Raw genomic sequence first — 20377 nt, 5'->3', positions numbered from 1 at the left:
ACATGAACAATAACTGTGTACTGTAGTCTTCTTCATGGGTAAATAAGGCATCCCCCTGAAAATAAGCCCTAGAGCATATTTTGGCCTTCAAAAAAAAATAAGACAGTGTCTTATCATCGGGGAAACAGGGTAAGTACATGTACTGAGTTTTTCCATTTTCTACTTTAAAAGAGATCTAAACCCTAATTGGATGATATTTTCTGATAAATGTATATGATGATAAAGGGGAAAGCAAAAAACAAAAAAAACAGCCTTACAATGCTTGGTGCAATTTCTCTAACAGAAGAAAAATATCTCTTGATCTCCTAAAGCAATTGAATATTCTCTAGACCAACAATGGCTGGTGTTATTACTCATAAATGTTAATTATATGTCAGTCCATTTAGGAATGCAAGGCTATTTCTCTAGAAAGGGACAAAGAAATATGTTTTGGTGTCACATCCAAAAATGTTTTTGCCATAAAACAGTTAAAAATGTATCCAATTTTTTTGTAATACAGGTAGTCTCTGAGTTAGGGACATCTGACATACTCCTAGATACAAAAGGGGCTTCCCTGCCTGCTGGTGTGCAGGACGGATGAAAGCTTTAGGGGGAAGTGGGCGGTTTGCATGACTTGCAGAAAAAATCTTTTGCTAAACACAGCTGAGGTGGTGGGTGAGCTCTTCTGCAAGCTCTTGTAACTCTTTAATGACCAAGACAAACTATGCAGTTTTTTTCTTTTTGCATATCAAAGCACAGCTTGCGCTAAAAGTTAATGAATGTAGAGGCTCCATTAAGTTTTTTTTTTTTTTTTTGCTTTGTTTGTGATTAACTCACAGTGAGGATCTTATACAGTAACTGGCACCATGCTGTCTAATAATAAGTCCTAATTGCATTTATTAAAATTTTGTGCCTGTTCCAACTTACATAAAAATTCAACCTAAGAACAAACCTACAGTCCCTATTTCATATGTAACCCAGGGACTACCTGTAGTTGACTGGGATAGCAAGAACTAAAGAGAGAGTAAAATCCACATTTCACACTCTTTCTGTGAAAAAGCCTTTCCATATGTGGAGATTAAATATTTGTTCTTCCAGATTGCAAGCAGTGCCCTATTTTGTATTTAAACCCCATACAGTAGCAGAAGCACCAATCTGCAAACTGGTATTTTTTATCCATTTACACACTTTTTAAACTTTTTAAAGCAAATACATTTAAACTTAGATGTCTGTGTAGGGTACTGTGTTAAGCGGTTTTGCAAATTTTAAGTATCACCTATTAAAAAAGTACCCACAGCTATTCCTTTGTTTTAAATTTCAACTGTTAACTGTTATAATTCTAGTAACAGAGCCCATTCCACTTACCCCCCCCCCCACTCTGGATAACAGAACAAGCTACTTGGCAATAGTTGAGCAGCAGTGGTCATTAAAAAACGGCCATCTAAAACAATCTCAAAACATTGTTTCAGGAAACAATTATTGAGCATCTGTATGAAGCTTTATACTCTTTGCACCCTTCCTAAATCAACTACTCTACACTTTCAAAAGAAAAAAAAAATTCAATTAGAGTTCCACTTAATAAAAATTGGTGGGATGGTACCACCATCCTTTTAAATGCTTTTGCAATGACCTAGGGTGTCTCCTCATGGGACTTTGTAAGCTCGAAATTGAACAAGTATCTTTTCTCAAAAGGACTTACCTTTTCAAGTATGTTTTTTAGAGTGGGTAATATGAAAAAGTGAAGCAGGCCAAGAAAGTGTAAGCACACCTTTAATTTCAGTAGGTCAGTTTTAAATATAGGCACAATATTGACCTTGTGTTAATCCATTGGTACCAAGCCATTGAACTCCTTGGTGTAGGCCATCTAGTCAGGCACTTTATTTACTTTTTTATTTAACCAACTCAATTTTGATTTAATTAAGGCTGTTGTCTCTAAGGTGTTGAATGCCACTCTTTTATTTTGTATACCATATATCAAGCTATTAAGCTCCCAATGACCAGCTCTGAGTTATCTTGAAAGATCTACATGCACAGATCTGATCTTTTTACTATTATTATATTTTAACAAATTTGCGGGTCGTCTTATTGCTTTTTGCAACCTGCTGTTTATTTTGAATTTTTTGTCTCTTGATTTCCTTTTTTACATCTTTTGTTTTATGTGAGCTGATTGTTGTGAACTTATTGTGCTCTTTGCTTCTGTTGCTATTTATCTGCTGTTTGCTGTTTTTACAAGATTTGGAGTGACATTTGGTGAGGTCACTAATGCAATGTTTAAAGTTTATTTTGCTAGAGAGAACACAGCAGTGTCTTCCTGCTTCCACTTTATTTATTTTGTGGGTCTATGCTTCCTCCACCTCAAATGGGTGTACTTTTTCAAGAAGAAGCAATAATAAGATCACCGGTTTTTGGGGTGGGGGTGTTAGCTTTAACATAAGGAAGCTTCTTCACCAAATTGCAGTCTCCACAAAGATAAAGTTCAGAAAAAACATGTTACCAGACAAGTTTTTGAACACAAAATGTAATTCCTCTTCATGTAGGAATCTGGGGGATTTTATATTTTCTATAATGAAAAAGGCACTCTTATTAGGTTATTTCTTTATTACTTTCCACCACCAGGTTCCTGACTTTTGGTTATGTTTTTAAACTAGACCTATTGTTCTGAGTATTTTATGGTTCACGCTTTCCCTTTATATGCTGTGTCAGGACATAAAATACAGACAGAAAAATACATACAAGTCTTGAGCAAGCCTTAAGGAACAGCTATAAATGTTGACATTGTATGCTCAAATACCACATTTTCTGTATCATATTACATTCTTTTATTTGCAACATACTCTTGAGCAAAATCAAATGGGAAGTGCAATCAAAATATATTTGTTGATTTGTTTAGTTGTGTTTGACCAATGTAAAAAATTAATGGATTTTGTTTTCCAAGGCATTTTTATCAATTGCTCCAATTGCTGCTTAATTGGTTATCTGTATGTTGAGAAAAAACTGAAGCCACCAGGGTCTTCACCAACATTTCTTCTCAACATTATTGCCCTAGGGCAAATCCTTTATAAATCATTTCTAGGTCTTGGGGAACCCGTGTTAAAACACTATCATTGTGTGCCAACGAGATAAAAGTCCATTCCATTAGCTGCTTATATGTTCCCCTTACAGTGCTGGTCTCAATGCCATGTAATGCCACTTAAAGTGAGCAGGCAGGTCCTTCATTGCAGAAGGGATAGGTGATGTTCCTTCTGTAATAAAATAAGCATACCTGTCTGTTCGCAATAGTTTCCTCCCTGTACACAGAGCTACACATGGTAAGCTCAGAGTACTATGTGGGGTATGCATGGCAGTTACACCATTCCAGCCTGGCTGAAGATAAGTAACCTTGGAGAAGATGGTGGCTCCTGCGACAGGTGACTGTAATACCTGTGATCAGGCAGGTATGCCTAATTTAATACAAGAGGGTTTTTGCATTACATTTAGTTCTGGGGTGTACTGGGGTGAATGACCTCCTTGCCAGTGCATATTAATGCCATTATCATCATGAACCTAGAACATCATCTGGACATTCTGCATGATACTTCTGTGCAGAGAATTGTGGTCATTTGACTACAGTCATTTTAATAGTTTACCTTACCACAAATTTAGACAGATAATCCTCAGCAATGCGAGTCGACTGGATCTGAAATAGAAGTTTAATTGGCTTTCCATCATATTTTTCTTTTTGCCAGTACAGCTGGAGTTCTCTTGTAGTCATTAGGTGGTGCTGACGGGGAGGGGAGTTGTTACCTAGCCACAAAAATGATAAACATAGTTTAAAGCATAATAATGACATAATATGAGTATGAATACACTAGTGTTCATTTTAATTGAAAATAAAAGAAGCTGGTATAAGTCTACAGGTGCAGGTACATATTTGCTTCCCACTCCAAAAAGCTTGTGCACTTCCTGATGAAAGTGATGTAATGTGCCCACACCCTCTCAACACACATTTCTGTTGACCATTGAGGAAGCTTATCATAGCCCTGGATCCCAATATTTGAGGAAGGGAGATAGGGAGCAAGCTTCAACACTATACCACACCATAACTATCTGAGCTTTGGTCATTCAGAATAACAAGCACATTAGATGCAAACTAGGATGAGAGCTCTAGGTTATTGCAGTTTGACCTCTCTTGCTCTTCTCTCAACGTTAAAAGGTCATATATCTGTAAACCGATAGGAACCACATAATCTGTACTAATTTCAATAATAAGAAACACAGGATACATTATGTAAACATCTAGGCTTGTAATGTAAGGTGTGGCTTATGTTCTAAAAATACATTGTTATTACAGCTGGGTGAATGGGCCTGGTTCAGTCAACATTCTTTAAAGAGAGTGATGAACGTTCCTTCTTGAAGGTTCCTAAACCTTTTTGAACTCTATCAGATGAATTTTCCACTTAAAGGATTAAATATTCTTGGAATATTTTTTGTTATGAGTATGTCAGGCTAGCACTTTGTGCAGCACAGCTCACGAAGGAGACACCAGGGGTTCAGTTTATCGCGATCTGTACTGCTGCCACTTAATATCACATTGATATCGGCGGTGAAATACAGTAGACTCTGGACTATCCGGCCCAATGTGGCGTAAAGGCAGGCCGGATAACAAAATAGCCGGATAGTTCGGAGTGCTATTAAAACAGTACTCTCTTCCACAGGCCAGCACGCGGCACCCGCCAATATTTGACACACAACCGGAGAAAGGAAAAGCAGGCAGCAGGGCAGGGGAAATCCGCGCCCCACACGTCTCAACTTGCGCCATGCAGGAGGACTCCAGCAGACACCCGCTTGCACCACCCCGGCATTTTATTACGGAGAATTTTTTTTTTAACTAGACCGGATAGTACGGAGGATGGATACTTGTGAGCCAGATAGTCGGGGGTCTAGTGTATTTAAATTTCAACTGGCAATACTGCAATCTGCCAGAGAGATATTTTAACCGGAACCTAGCTCACTGGATCCACTCACTAATTATTTAGGGCTGCAGCTGCTTATCATTCTTGCTGAATGATCTCAGTCTGCCCTGGCCGACCTGTAGTTTGTTCCTAATTTGACCCGTGCCTTCTTGAGCCCTGTCATGCTTACCTGACTTTGCCTTGCATCTCTTCCTAGGCTGGAACAGCCTTAACTGGAAAAGCCTTAACTTTTCAAGTCCTCCCATTCAAGTCTAGTGCTGAATGGCTGAGAAACCTCAGTTTCAGAATAACCTCAGTTATCCGGAAACTGCATCTATCCAGAATCCGCCATTCCCCGTGGGTGCTGGATAAGCAAGGTTTGTCTGTGGTCATGTAAGGTGTCATGGTTATCAAAAAATAAAATCCTAATCGGTTCCTTGCTCCTTTTAAAAGATTGCTTAAGAACCTATTGCTGGCTTTGAGATAAATTAACTTAAAAATAATTTTCCAAAATCAGTCAAATTATAAAAAAATAAAACTAGCATCCAATTTACTATATTGCATCTACCATAATACTATACAATTTATAGTAGTATGGTAGATGCAGTATAGTACTACTACCATACTACTACCATACTACAATTTTAGTATGGTAGTACGTACCATACTAAAATTGTATAGTGTGGTCTGCAGTTTCAAATATGTTGTATTAGCAACATTTCAGTCAATGCTTGTTATATTTGTTGAAAATAATAAATGCAGCCTATTCATCTCTATCCTGGGGTATATTGTGTGTTCTTCCAATGTTCTTTTGTGATATGCTGTATTTACCATAATATTGTATGTAAATGAGTGTTCATTTCTTTTTATGTGCTTTGCAAATGTGCTTAGTGCTTAGATGTATTAAAGGAGCATTATTATTCTGTTTGGAAGAATACAGAAAAAAACAGTCCAATGATCTGTCAATACCATGTAACTGACCTTTCCTCCAATCGTTGGGTTAAGTAGAAAAAACTCAATGAGACTATCAGTTGGAACCACCAGCCACCAAAAGTCTGTTTTTAATGGAATCAGCACAGACCACAGAATACAGGTTGTGATACGAACTAACTTTACCTTATAGATTAAAGAGTTGTTAGAAATATCCACTCCCTAATATAATTTTATATAATAGGGAGTGTTATAGGTATATTATACTATATTTATATTATTTTATTTATAATATTATAATTATAATATTATGTTCCCCTTGTGTCTGGTAATATATCAGTAAAAGAAATAAATAAATCAGTACATAATCAACAATTTTAAATTAGCATTACTTTCTTGGGGTTGATCTTCATTTGGCTCATCATTCGCTGTATTCCCAGAGTGTTCTGCTTCCTCAGGTAATGTTGGGGAATCACAAAACCTTAATGGCTCATCGTTCATAAAGCCTTCAGCACTCATGCTGTCCCTGTAGGAAACACAACATGACTTAAATCACAGGATAACCAATTTTGAAATACTTTACTCATTATATTTTTATTTTCACAGAAATCATTTCACAACTAACTGACACGAAGATTGCAAAAATGTGGTAAATAAAGCAATGTACTATGCATAAAGAGGAAAAATGATGTAGTAAATTTAAAGAAGACAGAAATTCAAGAAGCACAGGACTGGGGGACAGGTAGGAATTCTAGATGTATACTTAAATATCAGATTTATGTAGTGATCTTTTGAACTTTATAGGTGTTTTTGTTAAGTAGTACAGTGGTACCCCAGTATAAGTCTGCTTTGGAATAAGTCCAACTAGGTATAAGTTCTGTTTGGACATGTAAAATTTTTCTTGGTATATAACCTTTGCTTGGTATACAACCTTTGTGCTAGAACTTGTATGGGTCAAAATGAGTCATTTCACCGCGTGATACCCTTATTTACCTCTCTCGAGACAAAGCCACGACTGCCCACAAGCATCAGTATGCCATTTGCTACCATTCAGTGAACAACCCGCGCTATAACTTTCTGTGATTTACATAACATCTCCTCGTCCTTCCTTCTCAGCACCATCTTAGTGGGCACCCGACTTTTCTCAGCAAGTTAAAGGGAGGTTAAATTTTCATGTATTTCATCTAATTGCTTTTGTATTTATATACTTTAGTATTAAGCAGTGTTTAAATTATTCTATACAGCCCCATCAATGTATAATAAGCCAATAACAATAGGATTTTTTTCATGGGGACGGATTAATAATTTTCTTTTTATTTCTTATGGGAAAAATTTGTTTGGTATAAATCCAAGGATCTGGAACGAATTAAGGATTTATACCAAGGTAACACTGTAGTTTATTAAATATTTTTGCTAGGATTGAATTGGAATTGATTCTTTCTCAGCAATATTAGTCACAGGCCTTGGACACAGCCTAAAAAGTATCTGATTTTTGCCAGTATCCTCTATGAGCCCATAAAATAAAAAAAGATTCAAAGCCCATACCTCCTGGGAAGCAAAGTAGATACCATGCCAGCATGTCTGCATCACAATTTATCAAACAATAAATATATTATGAGCACAGATGCATTTACACTTTCCGCTAGACCAAATGTCCTGTGCCACCCATTTCTAGCACAGTCGACTGGCAAGCTCCAATATCACATCAACACAAAAAGCACAAAAAACACAGAGGCTGGTGCACAAATACCCTTTACCACCCACCTAATCCAAGAGATTGAAATTTAGAGCATGCTGTTTAATTGCTGTGTTAGCAGTTTTAGGTATATGAATCCAGGGCAGGTAAAATATTATTGAACATTTAAAAAATATTACATTCTGAAAGGACAGCAACAATAAAACCCTGCCTGGATTGTCCTGAGAACATTGATTTGTAATTGCATTAATGTATACAAAGGCATTGTGAATGTCAAATGATGCTTGTAGAAGGCACAAATTCTCAAGTTAAGAGATTCTGTTAAATAGTTAATGTAGATAAATATCTGTAAATGCAAAACTTTTTTGGACAAAGTCAGGAATAGTTAAGACCTCTGTCAAGTTTTTTTTTTGTCTGTGTCTCATTCCAGAGACCCAACAGAAAGTAAGAGAAATGGGCCCAATTTACTGGAGCTCTTCAAAAATGGAGAATGTAGATTACCATGGCTAAATCTGGATGTTCCAGTAAACCTGGGATGGATCTGCTCCAGGACTAAAAACATTTGCAAGCCGCCCCTATTCATTCAACTGCTGCAGGGAGAAGCTACATAAAGCATCTCCCGAGATGCAGCAGTTTCCTGGCATGAGGAAGCAGTAAACTCAACGCAACCTCATGACCATTGTGAACATAGCCTCATCCTTTATCATAGTTACCTGAGGTATGTTATGTTTATGATTTATGTTGTCCCCTAGCACAACAAAAAGAAGACTGTAATAAATTTAGTAAGGTGTGGATTAAAAATCAGAAATAACTATTTATATGAACATCTTGTGTTTGGTCATTGGGGAGATAGCTCTGATGTACACAGTTTTCAGGAAATAATTTTAAAAATTAAAATATTGTAATAAGCTAAATTTAATATTGAAAAATCTAAATATCTAAAGCAGGTTCTAGACAAACCGTAAGCTGTTTTCTTTACCCAAATACAATAAGTGGAGAACTGACTCCCCTCCCTAAATAACATGGGTCTTGTGTGGGGCTCCTGTTGGCTAAGGAGGACCTGGGGCCCATGTGTAGTGGAACACTTTGAACCTCTCTGTCTGATCCTGTTCCCTTCTATTGGTAGTGTCAAATTTCACAAATACTAATTGCCTGGCTGTCATACTGACCCTGTGGCTTCAATACTTTCTCTAAATAGTGAAGTGTAGAATAGTGAGTTTTGAAGTGGTCCTGAACACACTAAATAAGTCATCAGGAGGTACAGGTTTTTGGCAAAATCTCTTTGGAAAAAAAACAAAAATAAACAAAAAACTGCTGCTTATGGTGGCATTTTTTTTTTAAGTGCATAGCGTGCATCTCTAAGGGGCACCGTCATGTGTTATATATATATATATATATATATATATATATATATATATATATATATACAGATTGAGCCTAATTTATTAAAGCTCTCCAAGGCGGGGTGATCCTATAAACCTGGAATGGATTTCTTAAAAGTCATTTGCTATTTGTTAGCAAACAATTTCAGTCCTGGACCAGATCCATTTCAGGTTTTCTGGATCACTCAGGTTCACTGAAAGTGTATCCTCTCCAGCCTTGGAAAGCTTTAATAAATCAGGTTCTAAATCTGCTTCTATGACTGTTGCATATCAGCTAATAGATAGATTACAGGCAGCCATTTCCCCAAAGCAAGAATGCTACAGTCCTGATGGGGGAGGGTGTCAGGTGGCCCTTAAAATTTAAGATATATTTTCAGTTTTGCGTTAAAGCAAACCTATGCACCATAGGGTTTTATATCTGGGATATGTTTATTTTCCTAGTGGTTCAACTTGATGGACTTATGTCTTTTTTCAACCAGACTTACTATATAACTATGCTGATACCACCATGGAATTTTTCTCACGCAGGAAAATATTTTTATAGATATACGTCAGCTGTGTAACTGCATGAAACTTTCATTTTTGTTCTACTAGAATGTTTCTTTAAAGGAGAATTGCAGTAAACGGCTAGATAGTGGAAGGGAAATAAGTTATCTGCTTTCAGATATAGATGGTGTAAATGTAGATGAGTCAGAGATCAGGCTTACCTTTAATTGGGGTCACATCAAAGAAATAGTCTTCTTTCATCACCGAATATAAATGCTGTTGTTTGACCTCCGAGAACAGAACAGTTCTAATGCAAACCTGCAGCTCAGAAGAAAGGAGGAAGTGACAGCTTCTACTTCCCTTTATTTAAATACAATATGGGTGTTTACACAATGGTTGCACTGCTATGAACCTGCATTACATTGCCAGGCACAGAGATGTATATATATATATATATATATATATATATACACCCTCTTTTAATTCTAAGGTTTTGCATATCAGGACATAAAAAATCCTCTGGTCTGTAGCAGGCTCAAAAAATAAATAAATAAATATATATATAAATATATATATATCTTCTCCCAGTATAAAACTTGTGTACGTGACTTTAGGGCTTCCAACCTGGAGAACTTTATCTACCGATCATGATTCTTGTTTTGCTTACGTGTAACAAGAATTCCAGTAAAATGTTTATTGCATCCATGGTACGTGTGACCAGTCACTGTAGCTACACTTTTATTAAATAACCTCGGCAATAAGGTTACGTGTGCATGCGTGAGATCGGCAAATTTTTCTCAGCAAAAAGGCTCCGAGATGCTCGGGCATGCATAGAAGGAGTGCCCAAGAGCCTCCCGGGATGCCTGACGAAGGTATGCGCCTTTGTGCGCCTATTCATTCTTGACCACCTAGGCGGCTGAGAATTAGGGGGCAGTGTTGCACCTAAAAAAACAAAACTAAAAAAACTGAATTTTTACCCTACATAAAGGGGTTCTCCACGGTTTATGTACAGTAAAAAGTCTGAGTATAGGTACGCTTTAAGTAGTAGGTAAAAAAAAACAGCAAAAATACATATTTTAGTTCTGTTTTACAATAGGGCCAAACTTGTTTGGCTATACTATGGTTCCATCTTGTGGTGAATTTTTGTAATGCAGCCTTGTCATAATACATTCATTTTTACACCCAATTTATCAGATTTAAAGTTAAAACATAAAATATAATTTACTTTCATATATTTCCAATAAAAATACAACATTTTTGTGTCTTTTATTGTCTGCATACTACCCATGCAGTAGCCTTTACTTTGTGGTATAAATATAGTTTGAAGAATTAGGTATTTTTCATCACAAAAAATGCTCTGTGAGTCTATCAATATAAGTTGGACATTTTTTTTTTTTGGTGAAGCAATCCCTTATTTTATCCCTCGTACTTTTTATTGTCCTCTTGGCAATGTTTCCCATACAGGGAAGGCTATAATGAAGCCCCCTCTCCCCAGCTGCAGAACACTCAGGAACTCACTCAGGATCTGCAGAAGTATTGCTCAAAAAAAAACTTTCTGATATAATAATTAATAATATTATTTTTATTAAACAGGATGTATATAGCGCCAACATATTACGCAGTGCTGTACATTAAATGGGGTTTGCAAATGATAGACAGATACAGACAGTGACACAGGAGGAGAGGGCCCCTCCCCCAAGAGGTTACAATCTACCATAGAAATTACACAGAGAAATGTGCTTAATATAAGTAAAGGTATTTAAATCGTATTTTAATATATTATGCTACATTATTTAGCTGGTTATTTAGTACATAGGTTAGTATTTTTAGGTTTTTTATTCGTTAATTAGTGTGGGATTGCTTTATTTTTTTCTTACCATTGTTAAGTTGCAGCCCAATTTAGGAACCCCCTTGACCTAAGAAAAGCCGATTGTAATGCACATTTGTTAAAATCTTAATCTCCTCCTTATATATAATATACATCTGTTATATGTGAGCAGCATTTACTCTCAGTGGCTGTGCTGATGGTTTCTGCCTCATTTGAGGGCTGATATATACACTATACCCAGGCTTCAGTTTTCTGGGTGATCTAGCAATCCTGGAATGGATTGTATTTGCTATTAACTTGCAAATGTATTAAATCCTGGACCAAATCCATTCTATGTTTTATGGATCACCCAGGTTCTCTTATGATAGTCTATCTTCTCTTTTAATAAATCAGACCCAACATGCATTTATGCAATACACAGAAATAAAGAAGCATTGCATTTGGGATAAATATTTATAGTATTACAATTACTATAGGAAAAGGAGACAAAGAAATCATTTTCTACTTACTAAACAATTTCCCTACATTGTTACCCTATCTGCTGTCCCATAATTTGTAAAGATATTGTGTACTGAAAAAAAAAATTTGAATGAATTTAAAAATGAACAATTGCTTTTAAAAAAAAATGACTGCAATACTTATAAATATAAATAAACTAGGTATAGTAGCTGTTAGATTATTATATGCTGTATATAAATACATTTCATCTAGGGGTCATTGTTCATATTCTCTATATGAAAACCAATCTCAGAATAAATAGGTGTTTCACATTACCTTTCTTTCATTGGACCTGATACATGATCAGATTGGGTGTTTTCATAGAAGGAACTTGCTTTGTCACTAAAATAATTACTGGTATTTCTAATTTGTACCAGAGGCAAGGGCAGGGTTTTTGTGAAAGAGGAGACAGAAAAATGTGAAAAACATATCAAACAATGCAATAACACGTGAAAACAACTACCGTATTTTTCGGACCATTAGACGCTCCGGACTATAAGACGCACCAGGTTTTCCGCACGGGAAAACAAGAAAAAAAAAATTCATTTGATTTCCCCTGAGATCCAGCGTGTGGCACTTGTGCCCGCCCATGAAGGCGGCGCCGATCGGCATTCATCAAATCAATCGGCGCCGCCTTCGTGGGCGGGCACAAGTGCCGCACGCTGGAATACAGAGGAGGAACACAGACATTGGCTGCTATCTGCCTCTGTCTGTGTTCCTCCTCTGTGTTTCCCTGAGATCCAGCGTGTGGCACTTGTGCCCGCCCATGAAGGCGGCGCCGATCGGCATTCATGAAATCAATCGGCGCCGCCTTCGTGGGCGGGCACAAGTGCCGCACGCTGGGACACAGGAACACAGAGGAGGACACTGGCTGCGGGGACCGGCGGGGATACAGGTAAGTAAAAAAATATGCATTCGGACCATAAGACGCACCCTGATTTTCCCCCCACTTTAGGGGGAAAAAAAGTGCGTCTTATGGTCCGAAAAATACGGTAATTTATTGAAGACTAGTGAAAAGAATGCTAAAAAGAAATTAATATTTCCTGGGTTTGATTTCATAAATTAAAAATCCTATTCTCATTGCTTATTTAGGACAACTGCTTCCAATCTGATCTGGATTATTTAGCTGTAATCTTGTAAATCAGCCCCACAATAAATTTATCAGTACAATTATGGTAAGATCAGTACAGTACATACACAGATTGGAGAGGGCAATACAATTAACCTAAGCATTCATTTCCGTTTTTCATTTTACCCATCTGCTCTTATTGTTGGCAGAGGGTCCATACGTTAAGCATACAAGTAAAAAAGCACCAGAAGGTCGAAGGACTTTATATGATTATTATTCCATAGATGCAATGTGGCTGCAACAAGTTCATTAGGCTCAATGGCTTTATTGATGCAGCTTACCAACATCACAAAGCATGCAGTCATTGATGCCAGGAATCCACCTCTAAGTAAACAAAAATTAAGAGCACCAACAACAGTTTGTAAGAAGTCCAGAAGTCATTATATCAATCTATCATATAATCAAATTAAACAAGTCATTGTAATTTAAAACAATTACCCTCCATCAGGACTTGTAACCATTTAATTGAATCTGAGTATTACAACCATTAGGCTACGTACACACTTGCAATGGTTCTCATCCGATAATCGACTCAGGCTCAGGTTCTCGACCCTATATCGGATGAGAATCTGGCGTGTGTACAGCGCTCGTCGTCCATCGTCTGAACAACCGTCCTGTTGGATCCATGGACCATGGACGACGAACGATCTTAATGGAAGTGAAGGGGGAGAGCGCGCATCAGGGTGCCGCTCTGTTGCTCTCCCCCTCTCCATAGAGCAGAACAGTGCTGAATGTATAGCGCTTGTTCATGCCTCGTGCAGTAGTTTGTCGTTGGAAAGGATTGTGAAAGATCGACAAATATTGCATGTGTGTATGTGGTCTTAGACCTACCAGCAGCATGGGGTGTATCCGTGGAACCAGGCATTTCCTGCAAATTTCAGGACAGTCCCAAGGAAAATTGTATTGTTGGGAGTTAAGCTGCGTACACACGTCAGATTTTTATCGCCCGATAATCGGCATCTGCCAGATATCGGGCGAAAATCTGGTGTCTGTACAGTCGGCGTCGTCCATCGTCCGAACGACCGTCCTGGCGGATCCATGGACGATGAACGACGACCGATCCTAATGGAAGGGAAGGGAGAGAGCGCGCAGCAGGGTGCCGCTCCGTCGCTCTCCCCCTCTCCTCTCCATAGAGCATGAACGGTGCTGTATGTACAGCACCGTTCATGCATCGTGTAGCCCTTTGTCGTTAGAAAGGATCGTGAAAGATTCACTCCAACGACAAAAATTGCACGTGTGTACGCAGCTTTAGTGATTTCACAATAACCTTCTGCCGAAATAAATTAATATGCTGGTCGTCTTATCTTTAAATTGTTGAATAAAAAGAGGTAAAGAAGTAACCAAATGCACTGCTGATTACAATTAGGAATACTTTTTATTCATATCATCACAAAGCAATTAAATAAAATAACTGCTCTGATTTTTAATACTGACAACACGGATGCTTATGCTGCTTGTGGTAATCTGTACATCAGTTAGTTCTGGTTTACTAATACTACAATTTACCTCTCATTTTACTATTTCCTCATTAGGTGATAAAAGCATCATTTTCAAGCAGTAAATTTGAAATTCACCAAACATTTACTGCAAGTGAATGGTTCTCTTTCATTTAAAACATGTGCTCAAGTATTTGGTGAGTGTTATATCTTTTGCTTTTACAAAATATAATAATTTTGTTTATTCAGGGATCGGCTGCTATACATTTAGAACAGGGGTCGGCAAACTCCGGTCTTTAGACCAGATATAGCCTAGCCGGTAGTTCGTTCCGGCCTAACGTCCCCTGGCCAACCCGGCCTAATGCTGGCCGGCAACCCACGGCTCCAGAGCCGCGGGTAGCCAGCTGGATCTGCCAGGGGGCATTAGAAAACTATGAGAGCCGGAGCTGCCAGGGCTCCGGTCTTGCCTCCTTGCTGTTGCTCCCCTATTTACTGCAGTCGGTGTTGATATTCCGCCGCCACGGTAAATAGGGAAAGCTTCTGAAGGTAAATCCCTCTCCTCTGCAATGCACATGAAAGAGAGGGATTTCACTTTAGGGGGCGTTTCCTGGTGAGCTGAGCCATTAGGGCAGGTCCGGCCTAGTGTGCTCCAGCCCACCCCATAAATGGCCTAGTGGCCATTAAACTTTACCAACCCCTGATTTAGTATGATAACCCAGTGTACCCATACAGCACAGTAGCTGCCAACATACCGGCACTACATCATGCATACAGTGTAATATTATGTATGGCTTAGATAAAAAATACTGCAGGTGTGGATTTTCATACATTATGGTGACCTGCCAACCTTTGCATCATAGTGGGTTGTAGTACAGTGGAACTTCAGACTTTGCATCAACCCCCCTATCCAGAATTTATTTAAAAACCCAAAATACAAAGTTGGTATGGCTGAGATAGGGACTTTAGATTGTGAGCCCCTTTGACAGACACCTAGTGACATGACTATAGACTTTGTACAAGGCTGTGTAATATGATGGTGCTATATAAATACTGTGTAATAATAATATGAATAATGTCCTCTTCTTCCTACAGGTCTGAGCAGCATACATGTAATGAGCAATTCGCATGATGATATGGCACCCTAAAAATCCTGCAAATGACAGACATTTCTTTCAGGGATAATATATCTATAGCACGGGTCCGGATTAGTGTCTTTGAGCAGACAGTTGGTACCATTTCCTCATGTTTAGACAGTAAACAGAAGTGCAAGTGAAGATAGCAGCAGTCTGGGCCCTAGAGAACCTTGCCCCAGGAGATAATTAAGTACCTTATGGCCATTTGTTTTAGTTTAGTTTAGGTCAATAGAATAAACTGGGAAAGGATGCCTTGCTTTTATACGCTTCATCATTTAGTACAATTTAATTCAGGCTGCGTAGTATAACTTTAATATATTTTTTTAAATATATCATTATCGAGTTCAAATAACTTTATAATTTTTATTTTTCATATATGACTGATGGTGTTTACCTATAATAGTATTCTTCTGTGGAGCTATTTTTTGTTAAAGGTAAAATCTGGAAATAATGTTGGTTCACTTTATGACCAGGGTTCTGTGGAACCCCTACAATTCCTCCAGAGTCTGCCAGGGATACCTTGAGTAATGAGCAGTTTGTGCCTCTAAGATCAGTTTAAGTGTCACCAATGATCTTTTAAGCTATGTGTAAGGTTGACATTCTTCCCACTGCTCAGCGATATAAGAGGCATTCTTCCCAATATCTACTGTGCTAATGTTCTGTGAGATGTGGATATAGTAACTATATCAGGGGTTCCCTAAAGCCTGAAAGTTATTTCAAGGGTTCTATTATGTTAAAAAGGTCAAGAAACTGCTTTATGGCTTGCATAGTGTTTTTTCTTTTTTTTTAAATTTCTTCATGCTCAGCTCATAAATAAACTGCACCATCTGACCGCTAGAGGGCACAATCCCATAGTTATATTATCCTCATGAGTATGATACTGCAATACCAAAGTTACATGAAATATTATTGAGTATTATTTTTATTAATTTCATTATATCATAATATCTTAGATAAAAATATGTATTCTTGATCCTGTAATAAAATTGGTTAAGCATTTAAATGCATTCCAGATGCTTTGACACAAAGTGCTCCATTTATAAATTATTCCCCAGTAAATTTGTCTGAAATTCACTGACAGATGGTCACTTCTCATTTCAGCTCCTATTAAAACAGTGAGCCTGATTTATTAAAGCTCTACAAGGCTGGAGAGCATATACTTTCTCCAGTGAAGCTGGGTGATCCAGCAAACCTGGAATGGATTTTCTAAAAGTTATTTGCTAGCTAATGTTTTGAATCCTGGACCAGATCCATTCCTGGTTTGCTGGAACACCCAGCTTCACTGATGCAAGTGTATCTGCTCCAGCCTTGGGAAGCTTTCATAAATCAGGTCCAATGACTTGTTCTGCCACCTAGTGGTCAATCTCAAAAGTGCACAGCTGTCAAAATAGGAAATGCTATCTGTATAAACAAAAATTAAAAACTAATCTATAGTGAATTCATAAATAGAGCCCTAATGGTGTATAAAGGCAGACTTTCAGTCCTATTTAGGAAACAACCAAAGCCTGAGTAAAAAAGCCTTTCATTTCCAGTGTACTGAGAAAGACTCATGATTTCTGTGTCAAAGCAGTGGTCTCTCTACAGAGGTCTAACGTCCCCTGCTAAGTAAGACCTAAAGCTATGCAGACATATTCAACTTCATTGCTGACTGGATAACTCTAGCTCTGAAAGAAAACTGACTGCAAACTTTGCACATTTTTTATGTTGATGCGCCTAAATCATCTAAATGCTCAGTTGGGTTTTCTTGATACGGGTAGACTTTGTAGGAGTGTTTGTTTTTGGAGCAATACATAATTTTTAAAATAGATCTCTGTTAAATACACCAAATGCCAAAACTTTTTTTGTAGTTTCAGACAGTGGGTCTAATTTATTAAAGCTATCCAAGGCTGGAGAGGATACACTTTTATCAGTGAAGCTGGGTGATACAAAAAAGCTGGAATGGATTTGGTCCAGAATTGAAAACATTTGCTAACAAATAGCAAATCACTTTTAGGGGATCCATTCCAGGTTTGCTGAATAACCCAGCTTCACTGATGAAAGTATGTCCTCTCCAGCCCTGGAGAACTTTAATAAAGGCTCAGAGAAAGGAAGTTTTAAAACCACTGCAACTTTTTTTTTTTGCAGGTTGTGTACCATTAGGGAAGTTTCCTCCACTTCTCTACAAAACAGTAAGTTGGAAAAATCTCCCAAAATGGAGGGAATTCACCTCTCTAAAACAGATGATTCTACTGAAAGATTTATTTTTATCTGTACTGTGGACAACTAAAATGTTTGACCCCCCACCCTAACTCAGCGGTTGACAATCTTTCAGACCTCACGGACCACTAAATTCATAATTTTAAATCCCGCCGACCATTATTATGTATTTTTTAAAAAAAAAAGACAAATACATTTGTTAAATAATAATCTAATGGTGCCTGACAAGGACTATGAGGGCTCTGATTTATTGATCAGCTCACGTGATGTATTACTTATGTTACTATTATCATTAGTTGTATTAGCTTTGGTATTACTAAAGAAATGCAAAATATTTGTTTGTTTTTTCTCACTCCTTATGTGTTTAGTTTATTCTCTAAGACCAAACAAGAAATGATAATTATCAAAGTCAAACTAGTTGATGCCATTAAACATAACAGGTAAAGAAAATACACAGTTAAGGTCATACTTACCTAAAAGAGCATCTGAGAAATAAACAAATAAAATAAAACAATCTCATGAGAATTGGTATTGGCAGAGCGGGGTAAATGTTGTAATGATGAAACAATACTGAAGCGTACGGCTCGGCAATGGTTGCCTCATACAACTTCTGACTACACTGACGTCACGCTGCACCTCCCTTATTCTTTCTCCTCTAGTACAGTTCATGAATATAAAGGTGAAAATTGTCATTCAGAATATAGGAGTTTATTAGAATAATATTTTTGTTTTATTAATAAAAACATTGCAAATAAAATACAGATTGGCTGCCACTGCCCTAACTGATAGCCAAGACTACAGAACACATTTTCTCAAGGCTTAATAGAACAATTATTGCAACCACCCATACTAATGTGACCAAAGTGCTTTAGAAAGTGAACTTTTTCTTACAGCCTTAGCCTCCATTCTCTATTATATTTTTTAACAAACATTTTCAGCCAGAGATTTAAAAATTATTCTTTTGACCAAAATTAAGTTCCTTTTCCATGTGCCAAAGCTTTGTAAATTGGTAAATTGAACCTCAGTAATGTTTCTTATCACAATGGTAATTTTTTCTTAGCCTTCTAAACGTACCCATTACATAACCAACTTTATTTAGGAAAATTGTTACTGCTTTGACAAGTAGCAATTAGTTACTAACTTTACAAGAAATATTTACTAAGTGATAAAATGAATAGATTAAATAAATGAACATCTATTTTGTAATCACTGCTTAATAGAGTGACATATGACATTTTGTGAATAGATTCCTGTGTAGAGATTGAGAGGAAAGCTTTAGTAGAAGTGAAAGTGAATACACCATGTGAATAGAAGGAGTGAATACATAGGAGGAGCCAGTGATCCCCATAGAGGACATGTTGGCTGCTGCTGTTTGTTTTTACTTTTACACAGTTCTTAGAACATTCACACTTCATGAAGGTGAATATTCATATTTACTGGTAAGTCAAGAGATTTATATGTTAGTGTTTTGTGGTCAGAATAGTAGTGGTTAGACTGATTATAATAATTAGAAATTAGATTGTATATGTAATGGTAATGTAGTAAAAGTCAGACTGCTCAGTTGCAACATCACAACTGTCGTATTGTTGAAGAATGCTTTCCCTGGAATAATTGATTTATTTTTATTTTTACTCCTGGCAAAACTTGATTCAAGCTTTAAATGTAGTTTTTTGGTGTGGGAAGCGCTGTCAACCAGGTCATATATTCCTGTGACCACATGTGGATCTACATGAATGTATATTATTATTTTAATGATCAGATATGAATAACCACTTCTAATATATATACACTGCTAGATACAAATCTAAAGTTTATCATCGCCATACTGTTTCACATTTATGTAGTTCTGTTCACATATTTGAATATGGTAATAGAGCTTCACAATTCTTCCAAACACTGTGTTGTGTGATTTACAATTGAAAGAAGAATAAGGACACAGAACTGGTACAAAGGCTGTAATTTGTGTCACATACAACTACATTTAAATGTAATAATTTTTTAACAATTTTAAGACATTGATATTCCCTTCTGGAATACACAGTGTGTATGTGTCATTTGGATCCTCTATTTAATGTACAGCGCTACATATTATGTTGGCACTATATAAATACTGTTTAGTAATATTATTATTATTTAAAGCTTGCCTCTTATTAGAAGCATCACAGTATCGACAAGTTAGATTTAATTCAATATGTTGAGTTTTGATTCTATGCATTCTGCAGCCTATTACTGCTTCGTCTGGAGATATACACAATATACAATAATTCATAAGTTATAGTTTGTTAACAATTGTGGATCTGAATGTGAAAATCAAGAGGAGATCTTTAATTTGACATACAAAAGAGGGGGACACAGAAAAAGCTCCTCAGGATACAACCGTAACAGCCTTATATATGTCCAGTTATTTCTATGGGAAACCTTTCCTTTATGGATCAATACCAATGTATAAATGTAGTTAGCATCCTGATAACAAGGTGGCTATTGTTATACCCTTTGCTGGTCCCCATTAGAAAATCATCTGAAGTTAGGATGTGACTACTAACATGTACCAATTCATCAGTCCCTTGTTAAATTAAAGTATTATTATAACGTTACATATGTGTGTTCTGCTTCCTGTTTTTCAGTACAGGTAGTTCCTGGGTTACATACGAGATAGGGACTGTAGGATTTTTTCTTCCGGTAAATTAGTATGTAAGTCAGAACAGGTACATTATTTTAATAAATGCAATTAGGACAGATGTTTGTCTATTAGG

At 37.1% G+C, this 20377-nt stretch overlaps 2 protein-coding genes across 5 annotated transcripts in view; one reads left to right on the top strand and one right to left on the bottom strand.

Moving 5' to 3' along the window:
* The window catches only part of SNX20 (sorting nexin 20), a 13911-nt gene extending 4152 nt beyond the window's left edge, over positions 1 to 9759 (bottom strand). Inside the window, exons 1-3 of the mRNA XM_072422925.1 lie at positions 9626 to 9759; positions 6233 to 6366; positions 3611 to 3762 (exon numbers count right to left, since the gene is read on the bottom strand). Coding sequence (XP_072279026.1) covers positions 3611 to 3762; positions 6233 to 6359 — 279 coding nt within the window. The 5' untranslated portion in view covers positions 6360 to 6366; positions 9626 to 9759. The remainder of the gene's footprint in view (positions 1 to 3610; positions 3763 to 6232; positions 6367 to 9625) is intronic.
* NOD2 (nucleotide binding oligomerization domain containing 2) overlaps positions 6520 to 20377 on the top strand; it is a 49814-nt gene continuing 35956 nt past the window's right edge. For 2 of the 4 annotated variants that reach the window (XM_072422923.1, XM_072422920.1), the window contains exon 1: positions 18952 to 19063. The gene's annotated coding sequence lies outside the window, so the exon portion shown is untranslated. Of the gene's footprint in view, positions 6583 to 18951; positions 19064 to 20377 lie in introns of those variants that run through there. The other 2 variants (XM_072422921.1, XM_072422922.1) reach the window with 2 other exon arrangements.

The sequence above is a fragment of the Pyxicephalus adspersus genome, chromosome 9, assembly GCF_032062135.1.
Source record: "Pyxicephalus adspersus chromosome 9, UCB_Pads_2.0, whole genome shotgun sequence".
NCBI lineage: Eukaryota > Metazoa > Chordata > Amphibia > Anura > Pyxicephalidae > Pyxicephalus > Pyxicephalus adspersus.
Note: the sequence above shows the minus strand (reverse complement) of the source record. Positions and strands in the feature narration are given on the sequence as shown.